Source organism: Larus michahellis, chromosome 6, assembly GCF_964199755.1.
Source record: "Larus michahellis chromosome 6, bLarMic1.1, whole genome shotgun sequence".
NCBI classification, from domain to species: domain Eukaryota; kingdom Metazoa; phylum Chordata; class Aves; order Charadriiformes; family Laridae; genus Larus; species Larus michahellis.
Window position 1 is genome coordinate 51450552 of NC_133901.1, and position 18087 is coordinate 51468638.

The following is an 18087-nucleotide window of genomic DNA, read 5'->3' on the forward strand; positions in this document are numbered from 1 at the left end:
CAGTTTAGCTGCTGCCCAGACTTTCAAATGTGCGCATTCCCTTTATATTTGTGAAAGACTAATAATGCGCATGTGGTCGGTTCCCATGGCTCAGCTGGCTTGTAGTAACTCATTAGCTGAGTTTCTGTCTGCCTTCACTGTGTCATCCTGTTGTTAGTGGTGCTTGATTTTTCTGTGTAAATTCTATTAGTGCTTTCTGATCATACCTGTGTGAATCGCAAAACTTGTTATCTATGTTTTTTCATATGTAATCTGACTTGTAGAAAATTATTTTACCTAATTTCTATCCCCCCCAAGTTCAGATTTCTCAGTTCTTTTCCTCCTTTACATTGTAGGTGAATGCTGTTGAATTTCTGGCACTGTTGTCTTAAATATTTTTGTTCTTTGGAGTTAGCATGAGGGAAGATGGAGAAAGAAAGTACTTGAAGATCTGTGTAGTTGTAGACCACTTTTGTGGGAAAGACCCAACATTAAAATGAGCAAAAATGGGGACATGTAGGAAATGGGTTTTTTTTTAAGAGTTTGATGGAAATTTAGCGTGTTAAGACATCAATTAGTGGGCAGTGTTGGGTGTAATTAAGTGGCAGAAAATAACAGAAATGATGAATATAATGTCACTTCGTAGGACAATAAAGAAATCTTAATAAATAAGCCTGTAAAACATGTCCCTCTGAAGGACTAAGCAAAATATGTCAGTTTCAACATCCTTCCTTCTGTGCTTTTAAGGCCTGGGTGGGATCAGAACATCAGGCTGGTATCACATATCCAGACAAATGTCTGCACAGGCAATTGGCTACAAATGCTTCATTCGAGGCAGAAACAGGAAAAATTAGTTAAGAATTTGTAGCCTTTCTCTGGCGACTTGTTGTTTAGAATATTAATTAGGTCACTCCGGCCAGGGCGTGTCCTTGTAACTGTTGGTGGGCATGTGTCTTTTTAGTTGACGGTGGAGAATACCTTCTGCGTGGCTTTTGTTGCGGAGCAGAACCTGTAATCTAAGGCCTCCGTTGCTGCTTCAGGTGACATTCACAGCAGCCTTGTCCTTTGTGCTGCTCCAGATCCTAGTGAGGCTGGGATTAGTGGTGCTGACTGAACATCTGGCTAGGCTTGTGTTGTTGAATTAAAGCTTTTTGGTCTTACGTTTCTCTTTGTAATATAAGACTAAAGGTAGTCTAAAGACTTTTTGCCTAAAGATAGGAAAAGCTTAAAACTGTCCTTAATATATGAACCTGTTTCAAACTGTACAGAACAAGGAAGGACAGACTCCAGCATAACCACAGTGGGGAAATTTCAGTGCAGCTGATGTTTGTGGTGCATTTTGGGGCTGCATAATCGACAGGTGAAACCAGCAGTTTTTTCAAAAGCATCACTAGCTGCATCTGTTTTGCGAGTGGATGGCTTTTGCTGTACACATTGGGTCAAAAAAACAGTGAGCGGTGAAAGGCCCAAACTCTTCTGATAATTATCATTGTTAAAAACTGCTTTATTTTCCTGTTTCCAAAGCGTTTCATTGCTAATCCTCATGCCGTCTCACTGTTTTTCTTAACCACCGATGACCTGTGACAGAATGTCTGTCTACTTTTCAAGCCAGTATTGCAGAGGGTGTGTTTTAAGAGAACGATTCTTGAGTAGCCTTTGAGACTTCTGATGTCTAGCAGTCTGAATTGCAAAGATCTGTTCTGAGATTGCTGGATGCAGCAGTTCACTGACAATCACAGCTCAGATAAAATGACTTGATATCCACCATGCGTGTTTTGGTAGGAATAGTTAGCCTTAGAGAGATTATCCTCTGCTCTGAAATAAGTACTACTGTTTCAAGACTCATAGTCGATAAATTACATAGTAATTTTTAAAGTACAAGAAAACTGAGCAACAATACTAAACTCCAATTAATTGTTTTCCCTCAGATTAGTTATTTCCTTACTCAGCAGTTTTGCACTAGCTAGCCTTTTAATGAGCTCAGGCCTTAACTACAGGAAGGCTAGTAGCTGAATTTCAGAATTGTATTTGTTGTATTTTCCTCAGAAAAGGTAAGTGTTCTTTTTATTATCACAGTTTGTCCACAGCCGTTTCTGGTTCCATTTCTAAAGTTAACTTTCCCTGGTGTTCTTGAAAACTATGTATCTGTAAGTGAATAGCTGTTGCTCAGCTTCCAGCAAGAGGACTTGCTGTTTGTGGACTTTAAACCTTTTTCTTCCCTCTACCTTCTCTGTCTCCTTGGTGATTTATTTTAGTTCCATTAAAGGTGTTACTGAGCAGGCTTCTGGCTTTCCTGGATTTCCCTTATGGTTGAGAGCCTGGATTTTCTGCTTTCTGCTTGTTCTTTTGCCTGCTTGTTGCAAGAGTACACCCCATATGAAATGTGTAAGTCCAGATGGGGTCTCTGGATCTTTGCATTGTAGGTGGCCGTTTTCAGACTGATATTTTGCTTCACACTGATTTATTTTTGTTAGTGATTCTGAGCAGGCATTGGCACATCTTTTCTGTAGTCTTTCCTCGCAAGGGAACAAAGAAGCGGGTTGATCTTTTCTGTGTCTTTTTTTCTGCAATGTAGAAGTCTATGTGCTTTTAATTGAACTCAAGAGGCTCTATAAATTGACATGAATTTGTAGAGCTGTTCCAGGGAGCCAGGACTGAAGTAGTCAGGCGTGATGTGTGTTGGAAGAGAGGTGTGTTTATTAGCATTGAAGGTACGGGCTACAACAGCAAAGCAGTAGTCATAGATCTGTTAAAGAAGCATATGCACAACTTGCATTTCCTTTTCACACAGACTATCCGTAACTACAACTAAATGTATCTCTAAGCCTACAGCAATTCACATCTACTGGTGTGTTCTGCCTGTGGGAGCCTTTTCCTGCAGCAAGTGGCTTTTTTCCTCTCAATGCCCACTTAACTGCTTGCCACTGTAGTTGTTGAAGTTGGTTAACAGTAATGCTAACGTAGGTGCTGGCATTGTAACACCACTGATCTTTACCTGGTTTAGTTGAGGCAATTTAGCGTGATCACCATTGGTAGTTTAAGCTATTATTTTGAATAAGAGTGCACGGGGCACCAACTTATGGCTGATTTTATTGCCCCCAGTAGAAGAGGAGTGTCTTCTAACTGGATTTTAAGGCATTATTGGAGGTACAGAGAGAACTGCCTTTGACAGCCAGGCCTCTTATCTAATACTTCCCAGTATCAGAGTTTGATATCTAGTTGAGTGCTGCTGCAGCAGGTAAAAAATGACTGATTGGTCTTAGAACAGACTCCTTGCTAGCTCAATGAGGTTTGACTAGCAAACCGGGAGAGGATGTCACTCTCAACTATGCAAGATTATTTTGTGTGTGTGTGACAGCTGTGTCAAAAGCAGGCAAGCTCTGCTCTTAATAGGGATGTGCTCTTCCTATGCAGATTTATAGGATTCTGAAGTACACTGATGCTGTTTCGGTTTTGTGCAACTGTAAGAAGTTTTTTATCCTACAGCCCCTCAGAATCCCCGGTGTGGTGGAGGCTGCCGTCTTTGGACCGCAACAAGGGCAGCTTTAATGCCTAGGGCTTAGCCCCTCCTAGGTGTGAACGCAACTGGAGTTGAAGAGGGAGTCTGCAGAGCTTCTCTGCAAAGTATACAAGGTCTTTCTTGGTTCCTCTGTCAGCTTCATTCTTGCTGGAGTTCAAGAGGCCCCATTGCCAATTAATGAGGTATTAACTAGTGTTTAGGTTGTCTCCTTTCTTTCCTAATGACTGTTTAGGTAGGAAGGTAACAAGATTCTTGCTCAGTGCCGTATTGTTTAAGTGAGAATGAAATCAAAGCCAGAGGCAGCTTTTCTGAAGCCAATGTAATGTGGCACAAGATACGGTTACTAGCAACAATCTCATCCTAAACATTCTCTCAACTGCACCATTGTTTGTAGCTACAGAAGACTGAAACAGAGAGAAGGAGCCTCGATGAATGATTGAAGCGGGAGGCCTGCAAGTCTGATATCTAAACTGTGATCGTGTCTGTCTGCTGTTGTCTCTGGGGAAAGCTACTGGGCCATTCCTTCCCCAGCTCCTATTCCTTGGGAGGCATGTAGAACAAGAGACAATTTTTCCTTCTCAATCTAGTGGAACCTGTTTGGCATTTTCTCCTCATGGGAGTAAATTTGCAGTTCTCTATGTTTAAGAGCTTTTTCTCTTCATTCCCAAGGAGGAGCTGGATGCATTTAACAGCTGATTGTGCTGTATTGTAGGGAACAGGATATAGCTCTACAAATTAACATCTAAAAAAACATGGAGCCCGTAACAACTGAATTTCTTTGTTAGGCTACATCTTTTCGCAAATGTAAATAGACTTGTAATAAAGGGTTTCTGAAGGCTCCCGGTTTTAAACTCTTTCTGTTAAGGGGAGGTGAGTTTTGGTCTTGTGAGGTCAACACACTCGGAGTCACACAAATTAAGGAAGCAGATGGCAACAAAGATTTCTGTGTAGATGTCTCCCCACAGAGGTGGCAGGCTGTAGGTGGCCTTTCCCTGTCATGTATTTTTCTTCTGTTACTCAGATCCCAGCCATGAGGGCACAGCGGAGGGGATGGAGAACATGGCAGATGCTGTCACTCACGCCCGATTTGTGGGCACGGATCATGCGAGCGATGAGGTTGTCTTGATGAAAATCCTGCAGGTAAGTGGAGAGAAATGGTAATTACCATAATGGTTGCTGCTCGTTGTGGAACATATCCTGTTACATGGAGATGAAGAGGAGGGAGCAGTGTTTTGACTCTGTAGGAGCTTAGTGACAGACTTTATTTTTAAACAGATGGCTCATATACCTGTGGTAAAAGCTTTTCCAAATGAAAATAATTAAAAGCTTAAATGAAATGATTTTTAAATTAAGGGCTTGATAATGTAGTAGTGTTGATAATCTTACCTTGTGCGTGGTCTGTGTCAGTGAGGGGTAAATTAAGCATATGGAGCTCTCTAACTTATTTTTGAGAAAAATTCTTTGTAGAGACAAACCTATGAACTATACACCTCTTCGGTCTATGTACTTCTGAGCAGATAGCTAGTTACTGAATTTAAATATTGGGTAGCATGCAGCATATCAGGCCTCTTTCAGAAGTGGGGTGGGAGATCATTCTTGTCTCCTAATCTGTCTGTTTCTTCAGCACAGCATTCAGTTTGAAATGACTCCTGGAAAACCTGTAGGTTTTCTGCTCATGGCAGTCCTTCATGAGGAAGCCATCCTTCTCTCAGAAATGCATGCAGGTGTCATTGTACTATGGGACATGCGTGTGCTGTTCTTCGCAGGTTTTGAGGACCTTGCTGCTCACTCCAGTGGGAGCCCACCTCACCAATGAATCTGTGTGTGAGATCATGCAGTCCTGCTTCCGCATATGCTTTGAAATGAGACTCAGCGGTAGGTTTGTTCTTACTTCTGCAGTTCAGAAATGAACAGGTTTCCTCAGCATTAACTAGTTCTGTTGTAGAACATGCAGCCGTGGAAAGCTCCTGAGCTTTATATTATTGTGTCTTTCTACAACTTCATGGAAAATTTGGTAGGAGTTCACTATACAACTTTTGACTGCTCTTTTTCCCCAGCTTTGTGGCGCCACCTTGTGATTATGTGCCCATTTGCAGTAATGTGGTGTTGGAGCTGGTTTTAATAAATTTGCCGTAATCTCTGTAAACAAGGCTCGGAGGGGAGTCTGCTTGAAGAAGCCTCTTGATAATATCACACTGAGTAATGACACCTGTGTTATTTGTTTTTGTCTTCGCAGAGTTATTGAGAAAATCTGCAGAGCACACTCTGGTCGACATGGTGCAGCTGCTCTTCACAAGGTAAACCTGCTTGTGTTTGCCTCAGCATTGCCAAGATGGCCCTCTAAGGACAGAATGATTCCACACTTCCACTTAAGGGCCCTCAGAAAAATCATCCAAAATGGTCATTATTTAGAGGTGGAAGGGGATGAAGGATTTGGCACTTTTCTCTTGGGCTGACCCTCTCAGACTCCAGGGAGACAGAGACAGGGAAGGATGCCTGGTTTAAGGTGTCCTTTGAGGAGAGACAGACAGCCAAGTAATGAAGAGCTTTAGGATAGGGAACAAGTTTGAGGACAGAGAATGCAAACTTCACTCAAAAAAAGAAAAAGGCTCTAAAACATATAGCTCTCTTCAGGAGAGAGAATAGATACGGTGTTGGAATAGTCACATGTTGATTTCAAGCTGAGAGCTTTGACCTCACATATCAAAGAGAATTTTAAACTCTTGAGATCATATGTCTTGGACAAATGTTCTGCCCTTTTCAGCACCCTTCAAGTAATTAAGATTACTTCTTTTAAACTCAAGTTAGTTATTTAATTTCAAAACTGTTTCTCCAGATAATGAAGTAATCATTGACTTTCTCTGAGTATTGTAAAGAGGAAACATGCAGATATAGAAATACTTTTAGTAGGAAAGGATTGTAGTAGAACTGACAGCTTGTCACACTCAGTTCCAGTGGGTTCCCGTTTGTTTAGGTTTTTTTGGTTTGTGGTGGTTTTTTTTTTGTTTTTTTTTGTTCTGTGCACCCTGTGTCATCCCCACTGGATGAATGTGGGGCAGAGTCAGTATCAGTCTCTCTAAAGAGGAGAGACTGCCTTACTTTTTCTCCAAATGCATATGTGGATGTTACTTAGCGCTTATTAATTACTTATTGTGTATCATCTTCTCTGTCCTTCTTGATAAGGCTTGAAGACAGTGCCACCATCTGTGCCTGTGGACATTGGGATAGAGAAGTAAGGCAAAGACAGCAACTGCAGGGGTGGTTTGGCCATCTTGCTTTTCAGAAAAAGAAAGAGCCAAAGCTGTCCTGCAAAGCTTTTATTCCTTCAGCAAGCAAAGATAGAACTGTAGTAAAGGAACAGAAGGGAGACCAGGGGGTGTGGAGTTGGAGAGCTGTGTGCATTTGTCATTCGGTAGCACAGGTGAGAGCAGTCTACCTCCTGTACATCTGAGACAGGGACTGCTTAGCTCAAAGCATTCAGCTTAAACTGAGATCCACCATGCACCGTAATTGTGTTTGTATGATGCAGATTAGAGGGTAACTACTGGGGTTTCTACAAAGTTAATGAAAAGAGTTGCCATGACTAGTAATAACATGTACACTGCAAGAGTCCTCGTGTGGATGACAGTCTGATTTAGCAGCTGTTTTTAGCAGCATCAGAAACTTGTTTTGAATCAATCTAATTAGTCCACTGCTGAAAACATACACTGAAGGAAAAGAAGCTGTACTTACATTACTATTAAGAATGAAAATCAATATAGCAAAACTGCCATTAGCAGTAATAGCATGCAGAGCACCTCTCATCTATACTTGTTTTTTTCCCTCAGCAGATTTTGGCAGGAAAAAATACTAAGAGCGTTTCTTTTTGTGGAGGAAACCTAATTTGGGTTTTCTGGTATCTGCAGCATGACTGAAAAGACCAGTTTATTTTTTCCTCTTGATAACCTGAGAAAGCTTACGTATTTTGGCTTGTTCTTTGTCTTTCAGGTTGCCTCAGTTTAAAGAAGAGCCTAAAAGCTACATGGGAACGAACATGAAGAAAGTAAGACTCAGCACTGTGTTGGCTGTTCTGCTCTTCTCAGGCTTGCGCTCGTCTCTGTATTGTTTGTTTTCACACTTGTGTTTCTTCATCCCTGCAAGTCCCTAGTTCACTGAAAGAGCATGTTTAACCGCATAAATGGGCATAGATTCACTAATTCTGTGGGATTAAGCCCACATAGTCTGGTAGGGAATCTTGTTAATGATAGTACTGCCTAAGGGGGACAGTCTGGATCCTGGGAACAGCCATCAAACTGCTGTGGGCTAGAAAACCGCAGCAAGTTATGGGACCTGATGGTCATGTCTTCTGATCATTTGCTGTCTTCTGCTCTCTCTCCAGCTTCTTTCTCCTATTTCTTCATTCACTGCAGGTCTAATACTGAGCTCTTGGGATGTATTTGTCCTGTTCTGTGTACAAAGGAAGCTTTTTGAGGCTGGTGAAACAGCATGAAAGCATTATGAAATTGGACTATTGTAGAAAAAGCTTTGCTGGTTTCTAGAAGGGGCAGCATTCTGTAGCAAAAAACCTTAGTTCACAGGGGCAATACTATCTCTATTAGCAGTCAAATCAAAGTAGACTGTTTTTTTTTCTCCCTTTCCCTAAACGCACAATTTTCTGAAGGTGGAAGGTCCAGGTTTGTTCAAAACCACCGCCTCCCTCTATACAGCGAGGTCTTTAGCAGCTGGATTCAGTATGGCAAATACCATAAATGTGACCTTATGTGATTATTGATGTAATAATTTCTTAGGTGGAAGGAGGTTCACTTAAGGAACTCCATATATACTTGTATATGTTTATACTCCATATAAAGAATGTCAGTAAAGATACAGGATTCTACTGATGAGAGGAACAGGATGGGAAGAAGAACTTTCACTCCATTTTTATTTTTAATGAGTTCAGAAAAGTGGCAATATTGGGTAAATGTACATTTCAGAGCCAGTATAGCAGTGTTTTGAGAGACTGAATGCTTACTTGTAGGAATCTGAAACTAGCTTGGGGCTTTACTTCTTGTGTAGTAACCTAATGACTGCTTGTTTCCCTTGCTGTGGGAGAAAAGTGGCAAGATTTGTGATGGTGGCAGGCTGGCCTAAGGAAAGCTAAAAGAGATCAGGCTAATGTACTGCAGGTATCAGAAATTGCCATGGTCTGTGTACAGAAGGTGTAAAGTGAAGGTGAATTTGAATTTGGGAAGGCTACCCTTATCGAGTGATGGCTGCTCCCAGCTCGGTTAAGTGATGCTCTGTCTTGTGTCTGATCTGTGCAGTTACCTTGTACTGTCTCTCTGCTGTGCATGCCAGGAATCTGCCCTGCAGCCTTGCACTCTGCCAGGTTATTCTTCTCTGGGTTTATTTTGCTTTGTTTAAACCATGCATTTGCCTATCTTTCACAGATCTCTTCATGTCTCCTCAACAAACTGGAGCTAAGTAGTGGGGAACAGCTCAAAGCCCTGAACCAATTAGAGAGGGTATTGCTCTTTAAGAACCTGAAGGTCTCTCTCTCCCTTCTCCCTTCTTTACCTTACTCCCCTCTTCCTTCTCTTGTAAACACCACCTGAGAGATAGTTATGTTGTGTGCAGCAAATCTCCCTCCACTCATTTGACACAGCATGGCTTTTGGGGACAATGCATGCAGCAATTGCTTTGCAGTGTTGTGGCTGCAGCTGGGGCAGGCTTTAGAGGGAGAGACCCTTGTTTTACTGCAGCATTCAGTGTCTTGGTGGGTGTCACCTAAGACACTATCACGGCATCCTGTGAAGGAACAGAGTGGGAGGGCATGGGCAAGATTTGAGTCTTCTATGACAATGAAAAACTGAGGAAAAGAAACATAAAAAGTATAGATTGCCCTCTGAAGGCTCAAGCGTTGTGTGTCGCAGCTGTTGATCTTGATTATAGATGTAGCAGCATACTTGAGGAATCTCTTGACCCAGCATGCCTTAAACAGTTTTACTCAAGGTGAATCTCTGAGCTTTGGTACAGGGCCACAGAGTTCGACGCTCTCTCAAGCTTTTTTGTAGGAGACTGCTGTACGTTTTCAACACCTGTGGTCATGTTTCTACTGAAATTAAATGTGGTTTCCAGCACAGTATTTGGTAATGGGGGATGAGTGGGGCTGAACTGAATTATGAAATGTGTTAGTCCCTGCTAGTTCCCCTAGAAAATGCTTCTAAAGAAATCTTGTAGGCCTGCAGATTGTTGTTTCTGGACCGATCATAGAAACCCTGAGAAACTAGCTTAAATGGGACCCTTCTCAGTTTTCCATGTTGGTTCATAAACTTAATTTAACTTTAGTTCTTGTCTGCCATTAATGCTATTTGGTCCAAAAGGAGCTGAACAGATCATTTAGAGGTCTATATGCCATTTTTTTTGTCCTCTCTCTATCTATGGTCAGGATAGGTTGGAAACGCAGTGGCTGGAGACTCGCAGAGTTACACAGAAGAAAAGACTAAGAAATGTTTCCCTTTGCAATAGAAAATTTTGTAGCTAAACATTGGGCTCTGTGGTGGGAGTCAGGAGAAACTTAAAATCTGAGTTTTCACAGATTTTGGGGGTGGATTGTGTTCATAGTTGCCTAAGATGCACAAATACGTTTCACCAGATAAACTTAATTCGTTGTTGCAGTACAGGCAGGTAGGTAAGTGAGATGACTGGACTGCATCGGTGTCTCCAAGACTTGGATCGTGGACTGCGTTCTCTCTGCATGCTTTTGTGTCTTGAACGCTACTTGGTGTGCTGACCAGTTCCATGCTGCATCTAGAATGAGCTCATGTTATAGTATAATCACTTTAGTCACTAATCATTGGCCCCTGCCCTTTTCTCTTGAGGCTTACAGTATCTTATGGAAAAACAAACGAGTGCAGGTAAGGTGGCTTGTAGAGAAATGAGATCTCACGGACCCTTTAAAAAGAATCCTGTAGTGTTACATTTTTCTTCACCTCCCTAGACCTTAGCTGTAGTTTTACTGTTAAAACCTCATCTATCAAAGGAAGCATTTGGAGTCTTGTAATTTATTTTTTTTCTTCTACAATTTCGTGTACCTGTTTCTTTATGCAAAGGTAACTCAGATAAATTTAGTGGAATCTGTACTGAATTCCAAGATGAACGAACAGTAGCTTTGAGCTCCCTCTGCTCTGATTTCTAAAGAATCATTTTTTAAATACTAACTTCAGGTGTTTTTATTGTGGAATATGAGCTTAATCTAATCTGAAGGACATTGATAAATAGAAAAGTAATGCAACTATAATATCACTTGGGCATTGGATAGGGAAAGAGAGTTTTAGATGATGTTTAAAATTCAGGATATTTTAATGATCTATTAAATGCCATCTAACTGCAGCATTTAGTCAAGACAGCAACCTTAGATTTAAAATCTCAGCCTGTTAACATGCAGCCAAGCTTTCTAGTGAAATCAGGAAATGCCTTGGTATTGAAGGTAAAAACAAGCATTAGAAATAATTCCTTTAGTCAAAGATAAACTGTACAGATTTCATGGGATTATTACCTTTTAATTCAATACAAAATACAGAATGAAAAATGTTACTTTGCTGTCCTTTGATACATGTATTGTTTTAGAATTCTCAAACTCAGAGTTTGTTAAAAAAACCATATAGCTCCTTGACACTGGTGAAACATTTCTGTTAAGTATTTCTGTTTGCTTCTGCATTTTTTTTTTAAGCTATGCAATTGTCATTGTAATTTGCTATTTCTTATTTATAGGAGACAGCAAAAGAAAAAAGGGGGGGGCATGATACAGGGGGTAGTGCTAGGTAATTCTGATAGAAGAATGCTTGTTGGTGTAGCATGTGGAATACTGGATGGTATGAGATGGAAAAGACCTACTGGGTAATCTCACCTGTCTGTTAAATTGTCAAAAAAACCCCTCAACCTTCCCCCCTGCCCCACCCCCCGAAAAAAAAAAAAAAAAACAAAAACAAACAACCCCCCCCCAAAAAAAAACCCAAACCAACTTATATTCTTGTCTGAATGCTAGTGTTGAACTGAGATGGTATTTGGTGTTGTTGGAAAGGGGACATCAGAAGTAGTAATTAAATTGTCAGCTTGAAACTTCTGATAGAATGGTTCAAAAGTTACCTGTTTCTCAGGAGCATGGATGGGGGCAAAAGGAGTGGGACCAACATGGTTAGTTCATAGCGGTATCTTGGCTCTATTTGGCTAATTCAATTCTGCCTCTGCCCCCGCCTCTCCCCTGCCCCCCCCCTCCCCCCCCCCCCAGTTTTTATTAGCAGGTAACTTTTTTACCTGGCAAATCATTGCAACAGGATATAGTAACTAGAAGCAAAGTCTTATTTTGAAATTATGTGGAACAGACTTTCTTGGATTTAACACGTGATGCTTCCAGGTTTCCATCCTGCTTGAAGTAGTTTGGTACAATGAACCATAAGTCTTCAGATTTTATTTCAAAAGTTACTGAAAAGGGAGAAAAAATAAATATGCCTATTTCTAGAATAGTTGGTAGGTAAAGAAAAACTACCTGGTCTAATTAGCAGCTTAAGCCTTTAATGAATAAAACTATTGGTAATGTTTAAAGCTCAGGGATTTTTAAATGGAAGAGGAAATTATTACAGGTGAAACATTAGGAGTTGGCAAGAATGAAAGATAACACATATTTTATATAGCCCTATGAAGTAGTGAATAGGAAAGATAAGAGAGCTGCCAATTTTTACATGAAAGGATTGTGATCCATAAGCATATTAAAACATTTTGAAATGTGCAAAATTTTATTTTTAGCTGCATTCTTGTCATGTAACCGTTGGTCGGAAGCTGTGATTTAGGAGACTCTTGCTGCAAAATTTGGAGGAAATAACAAGGAACAAAGTAATTCTGAATCTGCTGTTAATTAACAAGCTCAAGGAAACTGTAGCATGGCTAAAACTTGAGGATTAGTTGTCAAACAAATAGAGTTTGTGGTGCAAAGAAAAGTTACACAAATGGTTTACTGCACTGGGACATAACATTTTCACAAGCTTTATTTAAATGAGAAAAACTACAGGCTGTGTACAGCGAGTTAGAATTCTATCTGGAAAAGGGAGAGACGAAAAAAAGTAGCAGAACATGAAGGTTTATTGGCATTTAAGAAGAGTATTAGCTGGAAGGAGGCAAGTTGCAGAAAAAGGAAGAGACTAAAGAATATCCTTGTCTTCTAGAGAATTTAAATTTGATGCTGGGGATATATAAAATAAAGAATATTATAGCCTAAAATGTAACTTAACTGTGATGAATTTACAAAGAAGAATACCAAGTAGGGACTGGTACTGAGACTTGCTGGACGGTTTCCACCACACGCAAGGTTCCTGTACAATGGTTAAATTTTCACCTCAAATTGAAGAGGTCTGATAGCATCAGAAAAGCTGACTGCAGCTACCAAAGCCAAGAGTAAGTGCAACCCTGCACTTAGATGAAGTTACTTTAGAAGGAAGCTGTTTTCAGGCCTGCTATTGCCATTGTTCATGTGACCAAATATCGTATTGTTTTTAGGAAGTTCTGGAGCGTCTGTGTATGCCTGCAATAACAGCACACTGCAGCAAGTGCCACACAGCCTGCATTGCTCTGGCTGTGGTTCTTGTTTGCCCGATCAAAGATCTGTATAAGAACTAGAAGTAGGATCCTGGTCAAGAAGGATGTCAAGAGTTAGGTTAGATTTAGATTTGAAGAGGAGTAATGACAGAAGGCAGGTGAAAGCAGGAAATAGTTTGTTTCTAAACCACTAGGGTGGTATTTGCAATGTGTCGTGCACCAGGAGTGAGTGAAGTGTTAGAGCTCTAACACTTGTTAATAGTGAAAGATGCCTAGAGGAAAGTGAACGTGGCATTGTTAAGAAGATGAAGAGTGAATTGAGGCAAGAGATAAGTGACAGAGCTGCAAACCGCAGTGTGGGACTGCGTGCTCAGGCTTCATTCTCAGCCTTTGTGTATAGATGGTGACATTTTAATTGAACGTCAAACCTAACTAGTACTTGCTTATATACTTTAATTGATGCCCTTTAGAAGTCTGGAAACGTTGGCAAAAGCGAAAAGATTTTAGGTGTGCCTGTAGGTCTAAGAGAATTCTTTATCCTAATGGAAAGCTAGAAGGTAATTGATAGGGAAGAGGGAGCGCTGTGCTAATTGACGTGTTAAGTATATGCTCTGCAATATGTTATATGGAGAGTAACAGTAGTAAATTGTCCCTTGATTCAGGCATGGAGTGTTGGCTAATACATGGGTAGTGGGGAGTCAGGGGCTGGTTTGCATGATTTTGAGGTGCTGATTGATTTGTGTGATATATTTAAATGCTGTTGCCTGACTTTGAGGATTTTAAGACAGCCTTTGTGGGTTGGCTTGTGTAATCGATTGTGCTACGTGTTTTTGCTATACTGATATTCTTAATGATTATTGGTTTTCAGTTGAAAATGAGAGCTGGAGGAATGACCGAGTCATCAAAATGGAAAAAGCAGAAGAGATCACCGAGGCCGCCTCGCCATGTAACTAAGGTCTCTCCTGGGACAGAACAACCAGCAGCCAGTACTAACACCACCACAGGTAAGTTGAAATCTGTTTTCAGAGACCAGACAACATCTGTTCTAGAGCTTTTTTGGAATCTGTCTTTATTTCATTTCTCTTAACATGTTGTTTTGCATTAGATTTTGTAATATTAGTTCTCAGTGACTATAGCAATAAAATATATCCTAGCTTTTCAGGTTCTGGAGAAAGAGTTTGATGGAGGCAGAATACACGTTGATGGAGGAAGGCATGGTCCTGTGGCTAACTTGACAGCATTCCTCTGCCTTCAGCATGCCTTATGGGGCAGTTTGTACAAAAGCGAATGGGGACCTGGAGAAGTGGCTGAGGTTACAGGAGTCATGTGGTGTAGAGGAGTTGGAGGGTGCTGGAGGTGTGTGGAAGAGATTGAGAGCAAGAGTGCTGGCAAGAGCAGAGCTAAGGGGAATGGAGCTGGGGAGAAAGTTTCCTGCAGCAGGAGATTGCTGACTTAAGTGACACATTCTTTCCTGTGTTCCTGAAGGATGTACCAAAGGGTATGGTGGTAATGAGGGAAGACCAAAGCATGACTGGGGTAAAATACACAAGTAGAACTGAGGGATGTGCAGAAACCTAGGTATCAAGGATGGGTGAACGAACAGATCTCTCACTATAGATGTAAAGACTGAAAACGTGCATTCACAGTCCATGAAATTTGAGTAAAGGGTTACGCTCATTAAGGGACAGGGAAATAGGGGATGCGCTTGCAACTGTTACAGGAAGAATAGAGGCCTTGATACAGTAAGAAGGCATGAAGAGTTATGTAGGGGGAAAAAAAGTAGAAGGAACAGCAAAGGTACCTGAAAGGGGGTTGTGCGCAGGAAACTAATGGGTATACGTGTGAATCGTTTTCCATGTTTAGCCTGTAGAAGTGATACAGTATGTGACTAGTGCTGCGAGCTCAAGAATGTAATGTTTGGGGACTTCCATATCCTATTTTTGTATAGGAGTAGACTAAATAGTTGTAACTGTTTTTAACTCTTCTCTGGATAAATGAATCCCTCTGGCTGCAAAGTACTCTGTCTCTTGTGCGCTCTCTGTTTTGATGGCTCAGACATAAACATTAACAGTGAAACGAAGCAGATGGGAAAGTGGAGAAACAATAGCTGTGTAAAATACCTGGTTCTGACACTTATTCTGTCACAGTGTGGTATGAATGATCCCAAGTGTGTTTCTACCCAACAGCATGATTGGTGAAAACTGAGGAAATAACAAATGCAATCAAATTGCACGTAACTCAGAACATCCATCCAGATGAGAACTTATGTCTACATAAATCACCATTATATTTAAGTTTTCAAATCGGTATTAAATTCTGTTAAACATCATTATAACTCCTGTAACATTTTAGAGAGAAAGTTGAATTGTGTTACAAAGCATGTAATTAGCTCTGACCTTGTAGTTCTAGGTAATGTTAACCATTAATAATGGTGCTTTTTAAAAGGCCAGAATCCTAGCTTAGCAGGTGAAGAAGAAAATATTGCAAAATTGATCATGTATTCTGTTACATTTCTTAAAAATAATGTCCTGCTACTTACTTAAGACACTTCTGAAAATCGTCATCAATAGAACACTGCTGTGCAAAGCTATGCACATTTCACATGTAAATGCATAACGTAAGTCTCGTTTGTGCCTTTATTACTGTGCCCTGCAGTATATCTTCTCTTTTTTAAATATTTGTTTTACATTTTTTAAGTTCTCCTCAGAACCACGAGAGGTGCAAATATGTGGGTTCCTTCTTCTAAAGGATAACTTAGATTCCTTGAGCATTGTAAAATAGTAAAAATCCTCCACTGCTCCATTTCAGACCCATTTGAATTCTATTGCAGTTCCGTTAGTTTAGGGAGAATTAAAGAAACGGGTCTTGCCATCCAGTCAAGTTAATATTTTCACTTTGAAGGAATGACTAGTTCTTGATGCAAGTCTTTAAAGTAGTTGTGCTATTGTATCAAAGAGTAAAGTACTCCATTCGGACTATTTTCGGATTCCTTCTTAATTATAGAAACCCTCTGCACTCTTCTATGTGAATTACCTTATTTGCTGAGTTTGTTACATTCCAACTATTGTGTGTTAATTTGGAGAACTGCTAATATCTCTCGTGTTTGACTATTTAATTCGCTAATACCTAGCAAAAGAGAGCTTAGTTTATCTATGTTCTTTACATTAATGCATAACTATCTGAGGTTATTTGTAGTGTGAAGTAGTGCTCCAAGTACAGAATAATACCGATCTTTTGGCTTCTGTTTCTCATCAGCAAGCGGAGTTACTTTCATAGATGCTCCTCCCAGCTCCTCTGGGAGCTCAGAAAATGTTTCATCTGCAGTCAGCCCTGCTACAGACAGTGGTTTGGAGTTGTCCTCACAGACTACCTCCAAGGAAGATCTGACAGACTTGGACCAAGTCGCTTCTTTGGGTCTTAATGCAGGAATGCCTTCAAATGAGGCCAAAGTCACTGAAAATCAAAATCAGCCCGAACTCCAGGTACGTGGATATAACTTATAAAGAGAAGCTCCAGCTCCCAGCATAATCAGTTGTGGATTTAGCACGCTTACTCTCTTTCTGTCTCTCTTTTCGGTCATAGGGTATATATTCTATTTCAAGGCTTAGGGTCAGAATAAAACGTTCTTTGCTATAAGTGATTTGTATATTCATAAACATTCACTCTTTGTTTTCTCTTGAGACCATCCCCATTGGCTGAGAAATTGTAACTGTGCAGCCCAACAATGCACCTACGTAGCTAGTTGTACTCCTGCCAATATCATTAACCTTAATTAAAGGAGAAACTGTTAGAGGGAAATCTGCAGAACTCATTTTATTATCTTTAGTGAACAATTTTACTTGAGGTTGTAGAAATTCAGCTGTTGGTGTTTGTGTATGTGCAATACTGTTGCTGTGAAATATGACAAACCTGAACCGAGGCCTTTGTCAGTAAGTTTTCCTTTGTGTTGTCTCCACTTCTCCTGCAACAGTCATACTGTTGAGAGGATGGATTAGAGCTGCAGGGAACCTTTCGGAGCTGCAGATGTTTTGAATGGTAAAAGGCTAAGAGAACATAGATAGAAATAGTGTGCTGAAATTAGGTAGCATTTAAAATTGAAAAATGAGCCAAATTCTAACCTCAGGGGCAGTAAGAACTGATAGGTAATAGGAGTATATTCAAAGTAAAATCCTTAGTCTTGCAACCTAGAGTTATGTAAAATAGGTAACAACTAGATAGAAGTGAAAGGGTGGAGAGGGTTGCAGATTATCTAGAGGCACTCTTTTCTTGTAGATTTTTTTTTTCCTGATCCTCTTCCATTACTGACCTGTGTAGTTTTAATAATTCTGAATGAACCATGAACAAATAAGCCTTTCTTTTAGCTTGTCTAGCGCTTGTTAACCTTTGTTTTGCTTCTTTCATTCCCAAATGACTGTTATCAATGAAGAATGAAAGTCTGAGGGAGGAGAAGATCCAGTCAGCTTCCGTCGAGTCTATCCCTGAGGTCCTAGAGGAGTGCACATCTGTAGCAGAACACTCTGACTCTGCCTCAGTTCATGACATGGACTATGTAAATCCCCGAGGAGTACGTTTTACTCAGTCTTCCCAAAAAGAAGGTGAGAGGTGGGCAATGTTGCTAAAGTCCTTTCTCCTTTCCACTGTTCTTTTCCACTTTCTGCTAAGAAGGTGATAAGCTCCTGTTCCTCAGTGGGTTAGTAGCAACTTCATTTGTAATACTTGTTAGGCACCTGCAAAAAGCAAAAGCAATGTTAAGAGTGCTAAATCTCTCTTTTTCCTTTAGGAGCAGCACTGGTCCCCTATGGGCTACCATGTATTAGGGAACTGTTCCGCTTTCTTATCTCGCTCACCAACCCTCATGACCGCCACAACTCTGAGGTGATGATCCACATGGGGCTGCAGCTGCTAACTGTTGCCCTGGAGTCAGCACCCATTGCAAACTGCCAGTCCCTCTTGGGACTTGTGAAGGAGGAGTTGTGCCGGCACCTATTTCAAGTGAGTCTGGCTTGTGCTAGCATGGC

General features: G+C 40.7%; 1 protein-coding gene across 12 annotated transcripts in view; it reads left to right on the forward strand.

The window, feature by feature from the left end:
* The window catches only part of GBF1 (golgi brefeldin A resistant guanine nucleotide exchange factor 1), a 109680-nt gene that overhangs the window by 63089 nt on the left and 28504 nt on the right, over window positions 1-18087 (forward strand). For 4 of the 12 annotated variants that reach the window (XM_074589841.1, XM_074589842.1, XM_074589840.1 and 1 more), the window contains 8 exons: window positions 4521-4639; window positions 5266-5374; window positions 5736-5796; window positions 7487-7541; window positions 13938-14073; window positions 16325-16551; window positions 17496-17664; window positions 17850-18061. In XM_074589841.1, the coding sequence (XP_074445942.1) occupies window positions 4521-4639; window positions 5266-5374; window positions 5736-5796; window positions 7487-7541; window positions 13938-14073; window positions 16325-16551; window positions 17496-17664; window positions 17850-18061 (1088 nt within the window). Of the gene's footprint in view, window positions 1-4520; window positions 4640-5265; window positions 5375-5735; window positions 5797-7486; window positions 7542-8928; window positions 9028-10359; window positions 10396-13937; window positions 14074-16324; window positions 16552-17495; window positions 17665-17849; window positions 18062-18087 lie in introns of all 12 variants that reach the window. The other 8 variants (XM_074589835.1, XM_074589834.1, XM_074589844.1 and 5 more) reach the window with 4 other exon arrangements.